Source organism: Cryptomeria japonica, unplaced genomic scaffold (assembly GCF_030272615.1).
Source record: "Cryptomeria japonica unplaced genomic scaffold, Sugi_1.0 HiC_scaffold_12, whole genome shotgun sequence".
NCBI classification, from domain to species: domain Eukaryota; kingdom Viridiplantae; phylum Streptophyta; class Pinopsida; order Cupressales; family Cupressaceae; genus Cryptomeria; species Cryptomeria japonica.
This window is the reverse complement of record NW_026728834.1, coordinates 3,101,093-3,119,332: the sequence shown is the minus strand read 5'-3', so window position 1 is coordinate 3,119,332 and position 18,240 is coordinate 3,101,093. Positions and strand designations below refer to the sequence as shown.

The window sequence follows — 18,240 nt, the reverse complement described above, 5'->3', positions numbered from 1 at the left end:
GCTAACGTCTCTATACACATTGCAACCACAAACCCCATCAAAAATAATATCTCACATAATTTTGCTGTTGTACTATAATTGTTTTTAAACATTATCCAGATTAAATTCAAAAGATCAATAAAAACAAGAGCTGTGATATACAGCTAGAGTCCCTGCCTTATGCTAAATCTGGTGAGGGAAAGGTAGAGATTGTGGGCACTAGGAGAAAATGAAATATGGGAAATGAAGAAATATCAGTACTATGCTGTAAAATCATAGTCGAATTGAGATTGCTCAAACTGTCTCATGATTTAGAGCTTAACATCTTGATTATTCAACTCTGTATTTTTTGTGCTTAGGTGGATTAAGATTGATGGGTTAAACTGAAGGCATCAAAATAAGAAAAACCCTATGAATATGAGAAGAAAAGATTTTTAATTCTCTTGAAATAGCGTGTAGGTGAACATGGACTGAAATTTATCTTTATAGTCTTTGAGGCATAAATAAATAAATAAGCATAGCACAAAATGCTATTGACTTTAGTTGCAGTGATGTGTCACAGAAAGCTACAGACATGTATTAGTGGACAACAAAAGAAATCATATCCAAATATAAGTTGTCATGAGAACCGTCAAAGGTTAAGAACAATTTTCTAGTATAAAGTTACTTTGAGCATGTAAAAAATGTATAAAAATAAATAATACTACATATGAAAAGGTAACAACTTTTCTCACTTTACTGCTTGCAGGAATCTTTCTTTAAAAAAATACATATATAATATGATTTTAAAAACAATTTACAACTGATATTTGGTACAAAACTGATAACTGGTTGTGGTGTTCTAAGAACTAGTTTTCAAAACTAGTATAAAGTGGCAGTTTGGAAAGTGTAGTGTGTAATACCATGCGGGTTCTGAATGCAACTGAATAGTGCAAAAGATTTGGATTTACAAAAACTAAGCATAATATCAAAAGTTTGTTGTGAAAGACAATTAACTAGTTATTTACAAAACAAAAATAATCTAATTTGGGATACATGGTCTAACAACTATGTAATATCTTATCTTTTATTTGGAAAAGAACATTGAAATTATGCTAATGCTCTTGATTGAATGAAATCATTCAATTGGTGAAAATCCTAGCAAAAGGTAAAAGATAAATAAGAAAATGTTTCTTATCTAAACCAATTAACTTGGCAAAGAAAGCAACATGACATGAAATGAACTAGAGTACACTACAAGATGAGCTATCTGAAGCCTAAGTTGTCTTCAAGCATCTTTAAATGTTGAAGAGTTTCACATTAATATTAAACTATCTTTGAGAGAGCAAACCATTGTGTATTGTTATTGTTTTCAAACAACTTTAAATGTTGAAGAGCTTCACATTAATATTGAACTATCTTTGAGGGAGAAAACTATTGTGTACTGTTATTGATACCTCAGAAGTGTCACATCACCTATCAAATTAGCATGGAAAGCTACATCTCTCTAACTTATCAACACTGGTAGAAGCAAAGATATGACCTTAAGGTAATTTCAAAAGACATAGAGAAATTTACTATTATTCAGATATCACTTTAAAAACTGTATCTATTTCTTTATTAAAATTAAAAGAATTACACTACACTTGTTCAACAATCTCTCTCTCTTACAGAATACAAGAACTCTAGGATTTACAAATGAATAAACTCCATCTCAGTGAATTATTACCTAGGCTAGATGAAAAAAAAACAAAGCCTAATATTTTGGTCATATATGTTTGAAGAACAAATCAAAAGAAACAACTTTAAGAAATAGTTACTTACCTTGAGCAGTAAGCATGTGAAATTTGTAAGACTGTGTTGTGCAAAGGATACCCTGCCAGACAAAAACACATTTATATTGTCAATTCATATCACAATATTATCCTTTACAAAGAAGAAAAGCTGAGTTTGGGAATCCATTTTTCTCTATTGGGTGTTTCTTACCTAACCCACTTGTCTAATAATAAAGAAAAAAAAAAAACACAACTTCAAGGAAAATGAACCCCAGTTTCCCTATATTCTGCTAAAATTTATATGCCCCCGAATCCATTCAAAAAGCGTTGCATAATAAAACTATTAAAATACTGAATATCCCTATCAAACTCCATGAATGGTAAAGCTAGATGTATGCTCACTCAAGTTTTAGCCAACTGGAAAAAGGAAAAAGGAAAAAGAGGAAGGTTCAGGAATCCACTTTACTCCATTGTGATTTTTTTATCATACCCACTTGCAAAATAATTACACAACTTCAATCTCAATGAGCCCTAGTGTCCTTGTATTCTGCTTAAATTTATAAATTTATAATCCTATGATTCCGTTCAACAAGGATAGCTATTATCACTATCAAATTCACACGGGTTTCATTTAAAGAATACTTCATTCAATATTCGATACAAGACCTCAAATTCAATTAGAAATGCAAAATGTCAGTACAAAATGAATTTGAAAAATAAACACGGAATGCATAGGATAGGCCTAGTGCACCAGTAGGCAATGTAAGAAGGCTACAGGCCATGCTGATACTGTAATACTATTATGCAAACGGAAAAAATGGAGCATGCCCAGGTTTTGTAACTGCCATGAAATGCAATGGTTGTAATATACACACAAATTTTGTCTTGAGTTATTTGTTGCAACTGCACAAACAACCTTGAAGGTGAAACCCCTACCAGTTGCAGGGAAATAAGAATGGAATTGGTATTATGCAGATTTCTATCTACATTTGCAAAAAAGAGTCCCGAGCTTTAACCTATAAGTGCACACCAATGGAAGGGTCAAATTGAATAGGATTATAGAATTTTCCCTACAAATATTTGATAGGCGAATGGCTGACTTGGTGGGAGGATGGTTTGCCCCTCGAAATTGTTTGTTGGGATCAAAGAGTAGTTAATGGGTAACGAGACCAGCCTGTAGTGGTGTGCAGACTAAAAAAATTCCTCTTAATCGCGGCTTTCAAAATTCATAAAGATCCCTAATGCAAGTGGACAACAAAACTGTCCAATCTGATATTGATTTGCTGGATAAAAAAATTCATATGCATTATAGAAACACCTCAAATTCCTGCCATTGTTGTGGCGAATTTTGTGGACAACGGAATATAAAAAAAAAAACATTTCCGCTCTTCTGCTTCGTTTCAAGCGAGAAATCTATGATTTTGTAAGGAGAATTTTTCTCAACACAAGAACGACATTGAGGACAAAGTGTCTGTGCAGAAGGATATCAGTAGCCTTAGCCTATGCATTGGCCATAGAGCCAAAAGTCTTGAAAATGAAAATGAAGCTAAATGAAAATTCTTCAAATTAAGTCACAGTAAACAAAGCTCCTGCAAAAAAGTCTGGATACTGTTCTCTAAAACCCCTGTCAGTGAACAAATAAATGAATGAAAGTCTCAGGCAATAATCAGCGATTTTGGAAAATACCCACATTAGTAATAACAATGAAGTTGAGCAATAAAAAAAATAGGGGTTTTAATTAAAAAACAAATAATGAAAATTTTTACTAACAAAAACAGAGAAACAATGGTAGCGTTCTGCAACTAAGAATTGCTGACAAATCATACCTGTATTTATGCAGTCTTCTTAGGAAACTTTTCGCAAACAAAATGGTCTGCTTCCTTAAATCTTTTCAACTTCTGATGAGGACAAAAATGTGGTGGTTGTTCAGCTTCTTTGAAAGCTTATAAATAAGCCCAATTCGAATCCAATTGCAAGGAGTTGGAGAGTTATAGAGTTACAGAGTTATAGGCATACGCTCCTTCACAAGATTGCCTAAATTGTACAGGCTCGGGCATACAACTCTCTTTTACAGAGTTTGCCCAAATTGGATAGATTCTAGGCATACAACTCTCTTTTATAGAGTTTGCCCAAATGGGATGGATTCAAGGGCACACAACTCTCTTTCACAGAATTTGCCAAAAATTGTATGGTTCTTATATATTTTCAATGAAATGAAATTTTATATGATTTGTTATGTGTTTACAATACCACAAATTCTGCTTTGGGTATTGTCCTTTGAATTGACAAAATAATTCAGATCACCGAAAAAACAGAAAAAAGAATTCACGTAATTTGTGATTAATCTGATAACTTTACTTTGATAGCGTTGCTTTTCAATTTTGCAAAGTGAGAGAAAATAATGTTACTGAATTCTAGCCCGTGATTATCAATAAGGTGGCTCCCGCTTCATCAGCTGATATGGACGTTGATATTTTTAAAGTTGCCTAAAGTTGGTCGACACTGTAAACCAATGTAGCATACGATCTGATCTGATATCTTCCACATATGCCACCTCATGTCTATTTATAATTTGAAAAAATATACAACTAATAACTATTCAAAATAACATTATGGAAAAAATAAAATATTTTCTATCTTAAAGTTATAAAAATATATATATCTTTTCAAAAGAGTCGTGCTGCTAAAACTATAAATATTTTTTTTTTAATAAATAAAGCTCAAATAAAAGTAAGAGTGCATAGAAATATCTTAGTAAAACTAGATAATATCAAAATGTCCCACAATACAAATAGGATGAAATGATTTGAGATATGGGCATGCATATGCATGTATGGTATGCCTGCATCCACAATGGCGGCTTCCCTCGTCTTAAGCTCAGTATTTATATGGACAAAGTCCTCTCTCACTTGGTATGTCTGAATCATTGAACTTGGTGTCTTTCACAAGATGGGAATTCTAACTAGTTTCATTCTTCTTATTGTATGCTTTCTCAAGAAAGTTCATATAGTTTGTAATTAATTTGACTCGAATCTAAACAATTTTTCTTTGCTAGCTTGCTTATGAGTTTTTTGTTGTTTGGAATTGACAGTCAGTAGCAGCTATCCGAGCGGCGCATTTGCAGGGTGAAAGGGTCTCTTGGACTCCGAGTATGGCGTACTGGCACGAGAAGCTGCCCACAACACCCATGCCAGAAGCTCTGAAGGAACTCATCTCAGCCAACGATGAGAAAGTGGAGGTGAACGTGGGCAAGGGAGGAGTGAAGGTGAACGTGGGGATGCCTCCGAGAAAAGTTGGGACGCAAAAACAGGCAAAAGGAGTTGGGAGGTGCGTCGCGGGCATCAATTACGCTGCAATTACGCAAATGCCAAGGGACATATCGCTGTGCATGCTTCTGCTGGAGAAAGATTTGGTAGGCGGAACCAAAGTGCCTCTCACCTTTCTGCACGAAAGCATTCCCAATTCTCATCAGAAGTATTTTCTTCCACGCGCCGTTGCAGACGAAATCCCTTTCTCCTCCGACAAGCTTTCCGTAGCGTTGAAGGAGCTCAACATAGCGCCAGATTCCATCACGGCCCTGGCTATGAAGGAGACTTTACAAGATTGTGAAAGTCCTGCTATGAAGGGCGAAACCAAATTCTGCCCAACATCGTTGGAGGCCATGATTGATTTCACCACGTCGAAGCTGGGAAGCAATCGCTTGACTGTGCTGGCGACGAATTTTTCAAAGACGTCAAAATCTGTAAGGCAGGAGTATACCATTACGGGAGTGAAATACGAGAGCAAAGAAGACAAGGCAGTGTATTACTGCCACAGTTCACAATATCCATATGCGGTGTATCTCTGCCACGATCTGCAAGGTACGAGGACCGCAAGAGTTTGGGTGAAGGGCGAAGATGGCAGCACGGTGGAGGCGGCAGCCATCTGTCACACGAAAACCAGTTCCTGGAATCCTGACAACATGGTATTCCAGGTGTTGAACGTGAAGCCTGGTGCCGCTTCTATCTGTCATCTCGCTCGCCAAGGGGACGTTTTGTGGCTCACAGCTGACTGAGATCCAGGCCACTGCTCAAGTGCGCTCGCTATATATAAATAAAGAATTTGCAGCCTAAGGAGCAGCAGAACATGCTTTTCAAGTTTGTTGAGTGGAGCAATAGCTCTCTTTCTGTCATTTAGCACTATCGTTTGTAGTGAGAAGCAGTAGCTTTCTGTCAATTAGCACTGTCTCACATGTACACATATTGCATTTATAGACAATAAAACGTTATTATTAATGTCTGTTAGCATCTATAGTTGCAGCAAGTAAGATGTTAATTCAACGTTTCTATGTAAAATCATTCCTTTCTTTTTAATACACCTCATATATGAATCAATATCTAAAAGATAAAATAAATACACACATTCATTCAAACCAAGGAAGGAAAATGAGTTTCCAAAAGATTTTATAATGTGATGTTATTTTAATAATATGATTTTATTTTAATTACTTAATAATTATTTTGAAATATATTTTTAAGATATAAAACAATCACTCCATTTTATCTATTATTTTTCATATAGCTTATCCATTTTTTATGTTTTTGATTAGAGTAAAATGGGTTTTGAAAGGACTTGAAACTCTTGACACTAAGAGACAACCAACCCTAAAGAGCCAAAAGATAACCAACAACTAGCTCCAACTAAACAAAAGACAAAAAAAGGGTATGGCGCCCAACCCAATAGCCTATAGAATTTCAGCATTCTTGTTAATAATATTTTCATTGATATTTAGCACATCCTAGAAAACCTGGGCTTGAACAGTCTTACCTTTGTCCCAACTTTGAGTTCTAGATCAAGGGCCAAGAATAGGTCTATCTGCATCATGTTGAACAACTGCATCATTCTTCCTGGAAATAGAGGTGTCTAATGCCCACCAAAATACCCTAGAGAAAATAACTAAACTAACAGATATTTTTTTTAAAACATCTACGAATACAACATATTCATCCCATTATTCATTAAGCAAACATCCAAACATACACATCTAATTCATAATCATAAACAAATGAACGTAGTATGCTAGTGGAATAACAATACATCTCACTAACAATCATTCCCTAGGGTATCTCAACACCATTACTTAACTATCGTTAACACATAAACAAATCCATATACCATGATACCATTAACCTCCAATTTATTCATACTATCCATATACACTCAGAAGATAACCAAATCACATTACTTAATTGTTTAATTCCTTTCCAATCTATAATTACATACATAAATAATATCCATTTACAACATTCATAATCTATTACAACATATCATGATCTCAACCGACAACAAGTCCTATCATGTGTGACCACAGGATATTAGTTACACAATCTCCTAACCAACAATTATCCATGCATATCCAATCTTCAATTCTAAAAAGTAAACATTTCTCGTTTCTAATAGAAGATTGCACACAAGTCTAAAGAATGATTTTCATTTCAATCACATAAGATACACATATTCCCAATCCAATAACTTCATTCTTCATTCATGAACCTTAATCCCTAATAGCATAGATATTGATTAACCAGGATACAATATAGGGCAAACAAGGATTACTACACTATATTTTATTACAAGGGTAATGGTCACATCCTACCACATCCTAATCTAGTTCCAGCAGGTAAGATGTTAATTCAATGTTTCTATGTAAAATCATTCCTTTCTTTTTAATACACCTCATATATGAATCAATATCTAAAAGATAAAACAAATACACACATTCATTCAAACCAAGGAAGGAAAATGAGTTTCCAAAAGATCTTATAATGTGATGTTATTTTAATAATATGATTTTATTTTAATTACTTAATAATTATTTTGAAATATATTTTTAAGATATAAAACAATCACTCCATTTTATCTATTATTTTTCATATAGCTTATCCATTTTTTATGTTTTTGATTAGAGTAAAACAGGTTTTGAAAGGACTTGAAACTCTTGACAATAAGAGACAACCAACCTTAAAGAGCCAAAAGATAACCAACAACTAGCTCCAACTAAACAAAAGACAAAAAAAGGGTATGGCGACCCAACCCAATAGCCTATAGAATTTCAACATTCTTGTTAATAATATTTTCATTGATATTTAGCACATCCTAGAAAACCTGGGCTTGAATAGTCTTACCTTTGTCCCAACTTTGAGTTGTAGATGAAGGGCCAAGAATAGGTCTATTTGCATCATGTTGAACAACTACATCATTCTTCCTGGAAATAGAGGGGTCTAATGCCCACCAAAATACCCTAGAGAAAATAACTAAACTAACAGATTTTTTTTTTTTAAACATCTACCAATACAACATATTCATCCCATTATTCATTAAGCAAACATCCAAACATACACATCTAATTCATAATCATAAACAAATGAACGTAGTACGCTAGTGGAATAACAATACATCTCACTAACAATCATTCCCTAGGGTATCTCAACACCATTACTTAACTATCATTAACACATAAACAAATCCATATACCATGATACCATTAACCTCCAATTTATTCATACTATCCATATACACTCAGAAGATAACCAAATCGCATTACTTAATTGTTTAATTCCTTTCCAATCTAGAATTACATACATAAATAATATCCATTTACAACATTCATAATCTATTACAACATATCATGATCTCAACTGACAACAAGTCCTGTCATGTATGACCACAAGATATTAGTTACACAATCTCCTAACCATCAATTATCCATACATATCCAATCTTCAATTCTAAAAAGTAAACATTTCTCGTTTTTGATAGAAGATTGCACATAAGTCTAAAGAATGATTTTCAATTCAATCACATAAGATACACATATTCCCAATCCAATAACTTCATTCTCCATTCATGAACTTTAATCCCTAATAGCATAGATATTGATTAACCAGGATACAATATAGGGCCAACAAGGATTACTACACTATATTTTATTACAAGGGTAATGGTCACATCCTACCACATCCTAATCTAGTTCCAGCAAGTAAGATGTTAATTCAACGTTTCTATGTAAAACCATTCCTTTATTTTTAATACACCTCATATATGAATCAATATCTAAAAGATAAAATAAATACACACATTCATTCAAACCAAGGAAGGAAAATGAGTTTCCAAAATATTTTATAATGTGATGTTATTTTAATAATATGATTTTATTTTAATTACTTAATAATTATTTTGAAATATATTTTTAAGATATAAAACAATCACTCCATTTTATCTATTATTTTTCATATAGCTTATCCATTTTTTATGTTTTTGATTAGAGTAAAATAGGTTTTGAAAGGACTTGAAACTCTTGACAATAAGAGACAACTAGCCGTAAAGAGCCAAAAGATAACCAACAACTAGCTCCAACTAAATAAAAGACAAAAAAAGAGTACGGCGACCCAACCCAATAGCCTATAGAATTTCAGCATTCTTCTTAATAATATTTTCATTGATATTTAGCACATCCTAGAAAACCCGGGCTTCAACAGTCTTACCTTTGTCCCAACTTTGAGTTCTAGACTAAGGGCCAAGAATAGGTCTATTTGTATCATGTTGAACAACTGCATCATTCTTCCTAGAAATAGAGGGGTCTAATGCCCACCAAAATACCCTAGATAAAATAACTAAACTAACAGAATTTTTTTTTTAAAGTATCTACCAATACAACATATTCATCCCATTATTCACTAAGCAAACATCCAAACATACACATCTAATTCATAATCATAAACAAATGAACATAGTACGCCGACGGAATAACAATACATCTCACTAGCAATCATTCTCTAGGGTATCTCAACACCATTACTTAACTATCATTAACACATAAACACATCCATATACCTTGATACCGTTAACGTCCAATTCATTCATACTATCGATACACACTCACAAGATAACCAAATCACATTTCCAATCTAGAACTACATACATAAAGAATATCCATTTATGACATTCATAATCTATTACAACATATCATGATCTCAACTGACAACAAGTCCTATCATGTGCAATCACTGGATATTAGTTACACAATCTCCTAATCATCAATTATCCATACATATCCAATCTTCAGTTCTAAAAAGTAAACTTTTCTCATTTCTGATAGAAGATTGAACACAAGTCGAAAGAATGATTTTCAATTCAATCACATAAGATACACATATTCCCAATCCAATAACTTCATTATTCATTCATGAACCTTAATCCCTAATAGCATAGATATTGATTAACTAGGATACAATATAGGGGCAACAAGGATTACTACACTATATTTTATTACAAGGGTAATGGTCACATCCTACCACATCCTAATCTAGTTCCAACCACATTAGACATACATACAACACTAAATTCACATAAATAGATCCATTCACATCATTTCCATCAATGAATCAATATCCAAGATACAAAAAACACAATAATGTGTTCTCTTACTAGAGTAATAACTATATCCCAATATATCTGCTATCATTACATATATATCATAGGGTCATAGTTCTCATCTACATATGCAATTATCTTAGGAGATCCACAACACATATGCTATATGAATCATGTGCATCCATCTGTTACAATATCCATCCATAAGCTGTAGAGATAAGAATTCCACATCCATGCACAAGAGTATCCAACACGAACATCCCAATGGAAGAAGGCATCAAAATACCTGACCATGTGGAACCATAAGGAACCACCCCTCATGCTAGGAGATGACATAGGGTTCCAGCTCACACTCAAGAACTAGGTTGACACCTAACATCCAAGGAAATCAACATGACACCCACAAAATAATAACCAAGAGCTTGATAATCAACTCACATCTCAAGGCTAATCATAAATCAATAAACTCCCAGAGGTGTAATTGGTGTAGGAGAACCTACCTATGAAGGCATGAGCCAGGAAAAAGATGATTTTCTATTAGTTAGAAGAAATGTAATAAGACCCTATGGGTCCCTTTTGTAATTCAATTTCCTAGGAGTGTGACAAGTTTGTCCATGTTTGGGTCAAATTGTCATCTAGCATTTGGTAGAGCAAATTGAGTTAATAAGGGTCACAATGGTCTAAATTGGGGGATCAAGTGACCACAAGTCTATTTGAGTCCTTTTTGATGTTTTAGAATCAAATTTAATCATTTTGGTGGACTATGACACTCTACAGTCTAAGTTGGTCGAATTATGCAAAAGTTGTCATATTGTCAATTTTTTGTCTTGACAATTTTGCACTTTTTGTAAGTTGTGATTCTACAATGGTGAGTTCGGTTTGAAAAAAATTTGGAGTAGGTTGTTGTCATTTGGAAAACACATTTAAAGGCCCCAGAAATATAAGAATGTATGTTGGTTCTATTGGTTGATTTTGGAAAGAAATTGAAGCATCAAGAACTATTGGAAACTCGGAAAAACTGTCTAATTTCTATTGATTGCATACTGAAGGTGGATTGGTAAGAGTTCTCATAGAATAAATCCTATAATTAGATTGTTTTACCTTTTTTTTTCTATCAGTGTGAAGTCTTGAAGTGATCGCTTCCCCATTTTACAAGCAAATCTCTACCAGGTAGCCTAAACCCTTAAATCCCTAGGGTTTGACTGCAATAATGGGTTTTGGCCTATCAATCCTTAATTGAACACTTTGTCATTATAGGAGATGATAGGCCACTATATCATATGTCAGTAGCCAAATCCATTAAGAGGATACAATAGGTCGAAGAGGATGGAGAACTAACCCTAGGTCTAACATCTCTATGTGATAAATTGGTTTGATGAGTGCAGTGCGTGAAAATTGAGTCGTAGAGCACTGGAAAAGGGTTTAAATGTGGTAGAAGAGTACTTTGGAGGTTTACATCACATTTCATGGTCAGTTATGGTCACTCATTAGGAGAAGCAAACTAGTTTGTGAAAGGCATTCAGTCAAATAAGTCTGAAAGCCCTATTAGGTATGTTAGTGCACCACCGGTTGGAATATTTGCAAGTTAATCCAGTACTGAAAACTGAGATATTGTTTAGAATAGTTCAAAAGGAGGCCTAATAGCAATTGGATCAAGTTTGTGGGCAAGTGAGTCAAATTGGATATTCCTGTGGAACTAAACCATGAAATCCTATTTCATTTGTGTTCAGGTGTTGTGAGAACACCCTTCCAAGGATTGGTGTTTTGAATTGGTTAAGTGGTCCATTCAAACCCTTAAGCCTAGTAGTAGCCCACTCATTGTATGCAAAGGTGTGTGTAGTCACATGAAAAATTGAGAAGTGTTAGTTGTCTGTAAGTGGACATAGTAGAGCCTTGGGGTTGTCCAAGGTGTTTTTTGGTGTCATTGAACTATTTCTTGAATTGATGTTCTGTAAGGATATTTGGAAACAGGGATTACCAGTTGAGTCTATGAGCCTTAGAGTTTGGCAGGTTCAAGGTTTACCTCCTTTTGGTCTGTTGCCTCCTCATCACATTGGTATCAGAGAAGGATTTTTGAAGATCACTTGGGTGGTGTGGTCTTAGTGTATGTCAGAGGAAGAGATTGAAATAGGGGTTGACTAAATGCCTCCTAAGAGTATGTCATAAGATGCGGTGAAGATGATTGAAGAGATGCTTCAGTCCAAGCTTGAAGAATTGAAAAAGACTAAGGATAAGGAAGACAAAAGTGACACTGATGAAGAAGGGGATAAAGAAGATGGGGAATCCTCTAAGCAGGTAGAGGATATACCTGCAGATCAGAGGGTATTTGTAGATGCCTTGAGGTTAGTCAATAGGGACACCATTGATGGGTTTCCTATATATAGTGGAAGTACGGAAGTAGAAGAGGTGATGGGATGGATTGAGGCATTGACCTATCATTTTGAGTACAAAGAAATCCCTAAAGATAAGAGAGTTAAGTTGGTAAAAATGAGGTTGAAGGGGTTTTCCCTTACATGGTCGAACTATGTACAAGGGGATAGAGTTAAGGAGGGAAAGAGTATGATAACCTCCTAGGAAAGGATGAAAGATAAAGTCAAGGCACAATTCATGCCCATTTTCTATGAAGTGCAGATGTATAGGAAATTGCAAAACCTCAAACAGGGAGACCTTGATGTGAATGCATATACAGAAGAGTTTCATAAACTTGGTCTCAGATCAAAGAGACGAGAAGAAAAGTCAGAGAAAGTGGCCAGGTACTTGAACAACCTAAGGATAAACATCCAAGATGAGATCATCCTACACTAGTTAGAGATATGTCCAAACATCCCACAAGCATAGCATTTCTTGTTTTGAAAATTATTCATTAATGCACTACACATATTTAACCTGTGACCAAAATTATTGCATATGAAACAGTGACCGGAAAAGGTAGGACCATTGTTCATATTATTCATTTCATTATTCATCCTACTTCTACATTGATTTGCCATATGACCAAATTTATTGCAAATAAAAAATCTACCATTGAATTTATGATCATTAGGCTATCTTACCAAAGGGTTCTTTCTCTTCTTCTGATTTGGCTTTGCATTGCTTTGTCCAGATTGGGAGGATTCTCCTTTCTAAAATCCAATTCCTCTCATTTCCTTTCCATGTCTTTGACTTTCCAGCATCTCATCAAGCCTTGCGAAGCTAGCATTGAATTTTTCTTTGTATTCATTTGCAGTAGAAAGTTCATCTCTTAGGGCAATAATTTGTCACTCAAGTTCTTGACCATTATTCTTTGATTGTGTCAACCCAAGCTCCAATTGATCATTCTCATAGGTAATCCTAAATCATTCGTCTTCTCTATCCTTCAATGATTGAGTCAAATTCTCTTCATTCTTCTTTCGGTCTTCAATATCCTTAGTTAGCTTCATCACAATGGATTGCATTTCATTCTTCAAAAAAATAGTCTCTCTCTCAAGCTTGTCACCTTTGTCCTCATTCTCCATGCATTGATCTTCTTTCTCCTATAGCTTGTTCATCAACAATTTCCTCTTGTCTCTTGAAGTTTTGACCTTATCTTTCAAATCATTAATGAAGTCTTCAGCTACATTCAGGTTTGTCTTTAAGGAACTTATCTCATTTCTTGTTGTGTCAAGATCCTCAAGTGCCACACTAAGTTGTCTCTGAAAATTGAAATCCATTGACTCAATCTCTTGGACCTTCCTCAAGAAGTTAGGCTCTAATACCAATTGTTGGAATCAAGGAACACTGAGAGGGGGAGGGGTGAATTAGTGTTCTATCGGTTATTAAATTTTTGACTTAACCTTAAACCACTAGAAGCATAAGCATGAAATTGAAATGCAAAAACATAAAAAAATCAACCACAAAATCATAACACTAGGATTTTTATGTGGAAACCCAAATGGGAAAAACCATGGTGGGATTTGAACCCACAATATTATTCTACTATGGCAAGTAGGAAAACAATATTACATGAAGGGGAATGCACAAGCATTCAAGCACATTGCCTAGAGCTTACAACTTAATTACAGTAAGGGCTACAACCCCAGAAGGATCAGTGCTTTACATATCAATTACAATGATGAATTAAAATGAAAGAACTCCAAAATAGAACCTAACAATGCCTGGATGAGTTCTGATTAAGTGCAAAACTCTGATTGTATCACCTATGCTACTCTACTCTATTTACTATCTCAGTCAGCTACCAGATCAAGAATGCGCATGTGTAACTATGCCAAAAGGGATTCTTGATCACTACTCACTCATATTACCTCATACCATACATCAAAAAAGATCTTCTCTATTGGTCTTATATATCCACAATCACAAAATAGATAATTATCAAGTCGACCCATAGTGTAAAGTGTAGAATTGAATTGGCTTGATTGGATAACCAAAAACAAAAGTGGATCATAAAAAAGATGATAAAATGATGTCTCTATGTTAGCCCTATCATCCCATGCACGATTCATAACAACGCAATCACTAGAAAGCTTCCACACCAAAACTGCTTTGCTCAACTTGAAATATGGGTTAATTGGTTATCGATTCACATCCACTTCCGGTAATCAAGGTTTGTGATTACTAGATATGATTCTCATGAAGAGTTTCCATCAATGACAACCCAAAAACTATTATCCATGCAACAAAATTCATAGGATGAGTGTCAATTGCCAATAGTAAAACAAGAGGCCTTAGACATAATTCAGCCAATTAAATGCTTAAAGGAAAATAAGAAATTACGCAAGATTAATTTAATTTTAAAAATTATGATTTGTTGCATAAACCACTTAATTTTAAAAATTTAAATTTGAAAATTTGAATTTTGCAAGGAGGGAAAATGAATTTTTGAAATTGAAGCAAAGACCAAATTCAAGATCTACACAATCCACAAGGTCAATTTTAAAATTAAAAATTAGGGTTTTGTGATTTAACCACTTAATATTAAAATTTTGAAAATTGAAAGTGTAAATGAAAACTTTGAATTACAAAATTGAAGAGTTCTCAGATCTGAAACAATCAATCCAATTTAGACAAATGACAAGCTCAATTTTGAATCTTAAAATTAGGATTTTTGTGAATTCCACCTCTAAATTTTTAAAAATTGTAAGCAAATTAAACTTGTAAATGAAAATTTGAATTTTGAATTGCATACACTCAGATCTGAAAAATAAAATTAGAATTAAGGGTGTAAGGAGTTGGGCTCACCAAAATGTAAAGCAAAAAATTGGAGAGCTTAGCTAATTCTCCACATGGGAAATGCGGATTCAGTAAGCTCAATTTTCACTTGGGGAAACTTTACATTCAAAAGAGGGGTTGAATTTACTAGATCCAATCCTAAATGACATGCGAGGACTGAATACTATGTATATTGGTTGAAATTAGAATGCAATTGATCCTCTTTTATAACTTGATTAATTGAATTAAGATTAAGTGCTAGAAATAAAGACAAAGTATGAGAAAACAATGAGATACATATTCGGGATTTAGTCGTGCACATGGATCTAAGAAGTTTGAGATGATTCGGAGCTGCTCCATGAAATCAGTAAAAATTTGTAGAGACCGTGTGTTTGGACAGGGGCACCCTCCAATTAGTCCTCCAAATGTTTCGCATGTCGAAAAGGGTTTTTCATATTTGTGAATAAAGGTTAATTCCATAAGTACAGTTGTAGATCTATTTCCTGCACACATAAAGAAAGGGAAATATGTTGGGAATAGGGGTTTGCCTTCAGGTCAAACCCCAATTTTGGAATTAACCAAGTGGTTGAAATAATGTAAATGAAATGACTGAAAGTAGAAATCCTCCTCTTTGAGGGGATGTTGAATTGACTGAAAATGAAATGCTTATACTTCCTTGTGAAGTTTTTGTTGCCTCCACATGGAATTATGATTTCATGTAATAGGATGATGATCTCCTCTTCAATGCTTGCATTCTTGACTCTATTATTGCTTCATATCTTGAAGGAAGATTGAAAATGTTCAATTGCTCTTGAATGCTCAAATTCTTGATAATGATTGCCGATGGATTTCATGTTATGTCAAATGAGAGGGGAAATCCCTCATATATACTTTCCAGTAGGATTAATTGACTGATTTTTTCGCTTGAGCCAACATAGGGGGAATTTTCTCGCTATAAGTTTGAGTTAGGTCAAGGGGAGGGGATCAAGATAGGTCCCCATTAAGGGGAACCAGGGTGCCACGCCCTAGTCCCACCCTATTTTGAGGCAGGATCAAGGTATCTTTTGAGTGCATTGTTTAGTTACAAGGTGTTTCTGATGTGAATGAGCATATTTAGGTCTTCGATGAGGCTGAGGGGTGCAAATACTAAGGCGAAGACCCAAATACAATCAAAAATTGAAAGGGGTGCAATTTTAGGATGTTACACTTGCCTGTCGGATTAATTGACTAATTTTATAACATGAGCCGACATGGAGGAGTTTTTTCCACTTAAATTTGAGATGGGTTAGGGGGTCCAAAATGGGTCCCCATTAAGGAGGACCAAGGTGCCACACCTTAGTCATGCCCTATTTTGGGGTGGGATCAAGGTGGCATGTGAAGTGCACTTTGAGTTAGATGACGTTTTTGAATTGTATGAGCATAATCAGGTATTTATTTAGGTCAAGGGGCACAAAACACTAAGGAAAAGACCCAAATGCGATCGAAAATTGCAAGGGGTGCAATTTTAGGATGCTACATTTAGCCCCCACTTTAGCGAGAGTATCAGCTTATGCAAATACTCATGGTAAAGTACAAGGATTTCAGATTGAAAGACTTTCACCATGTCAAAGAGGAAAGATACACCAAGCCCCTAGTTGATTTCAAGATCTTACAACTTCAATGATAAGGTAGAAGGGAAGATCATGAGAGGAAAATAAAGAACCATGACTAGAAATACTAAGGTTCTCTTACTATGAGTCATGAACAAGAGAAATACCAAAAATTACAAAGCAAAGACAAAGTTCGCTAAGTAACACTAAGCATGAAAAAGAGAGAGTCATGAGCAAAGTGTATGCCCCCACGTTAAAGAAATTGCACATGCCTTGCTAGGAGAAATGGCTTTAAGGTAGAATTCACCCAAAAGACAAGCATGTTATCACAATAATTTAGCTTCCAAGAGAGAGAAAATCAATAGATAATGAATGAAGAACACAAAGCACGAGGTGGTTTCACCTAATTTTGGATTCAGCATGCTTTTTATGATAGCTCATGTACATCATATATATGTGTGTACATAGAATTGTCATCATCCCCCAAAGAAAGGAAACCACCATGGAAGAAGGGAACACATGTGTCTTTTGAGACAACATGGGAGAGACCAAAAGATATCTCAATGCTTTGCATCATCCTCAAGTAGAAAACACTAGGGACAACAAATAGAAGAATAGGGAAACAAATAGAAGAAGGACCACAAAAAAGAAAGAGAGGAGAGAGAAAGAGAGTCCATGGTGCTAATGAAGCTAATCAAGCATGCCATTAGATGCAAAGGGTTTGATGATAATGAACAATCTCCTTGGCTTCTTCTATGGGTTAGTACTTGGCACCATCCAATGGTCCAATACCTTCAACCTTCCAAAGGTTCTTAAGATTTCATTTGACCCCTTCCAAGGATCAATCCACTTAGGACAACTTGGTTTCACAAGGAGACTCCTACTCCTATGTGCTCAACCCCCTAAACTAAGACACCTCACAACTCCAAACCCTTGCCGAAAGGACCTTTTGTTCAAATGGTGAAATATATCATGCATGGGTGTTTGAACATGTTTGACATGGTCTTTGCATTTATTTGGACCTCTTTGGTCTATTCTTACAAGACCCTTCTGTCTTTTGTTCTTAGTGACCTAGGAAATAGTGCTACAAGCAATTAGGCCTTTATTTAGGATTTTTCCTCTCTACCTGCCAATATCTCCAAAAAACCCCTTGAAAAAAATTAATATTTAGACACCCATTTGGATCCCCTCAAGGATTTCAAACTTTTTCATCTATGTTTTGAATGTAAGTATTCAAACCCTACTTTACCTATTTTGACCTTGTTAGTTGGTATAGAGGTTTTGGGCTTCAAAGTCTTCACAAGTCATATGGGAATAAA

At 34.8% G+C, this 18,240-nt stretch overlaps 1 protein-coding gene across 1 annotated transcript; it reads left to right on the top strand.

The window, feature by feature from the left end:
• The first annotated feature begins 4,586 nt into the window (after positions 1–4,586).
• LOC131860467 (BURP domain-containing protein 3-like) lies at positions 4,587–5,787 on the top strand. Its single transcript, XM_059214869.1, has 2 exons — positions 4,587–4,613; positions 4,825–5,787. The coding sequence occupies exons 1-2, from the start codon at positions 4,587–4,589 to the stop codon at positions 5,785–5,787; spliced, it is 990 nt and encodes a 329-aa protein (XP_059070852.1).
• Positions 5,788–18,240: the final 12,453 nt, after the last annotated feature.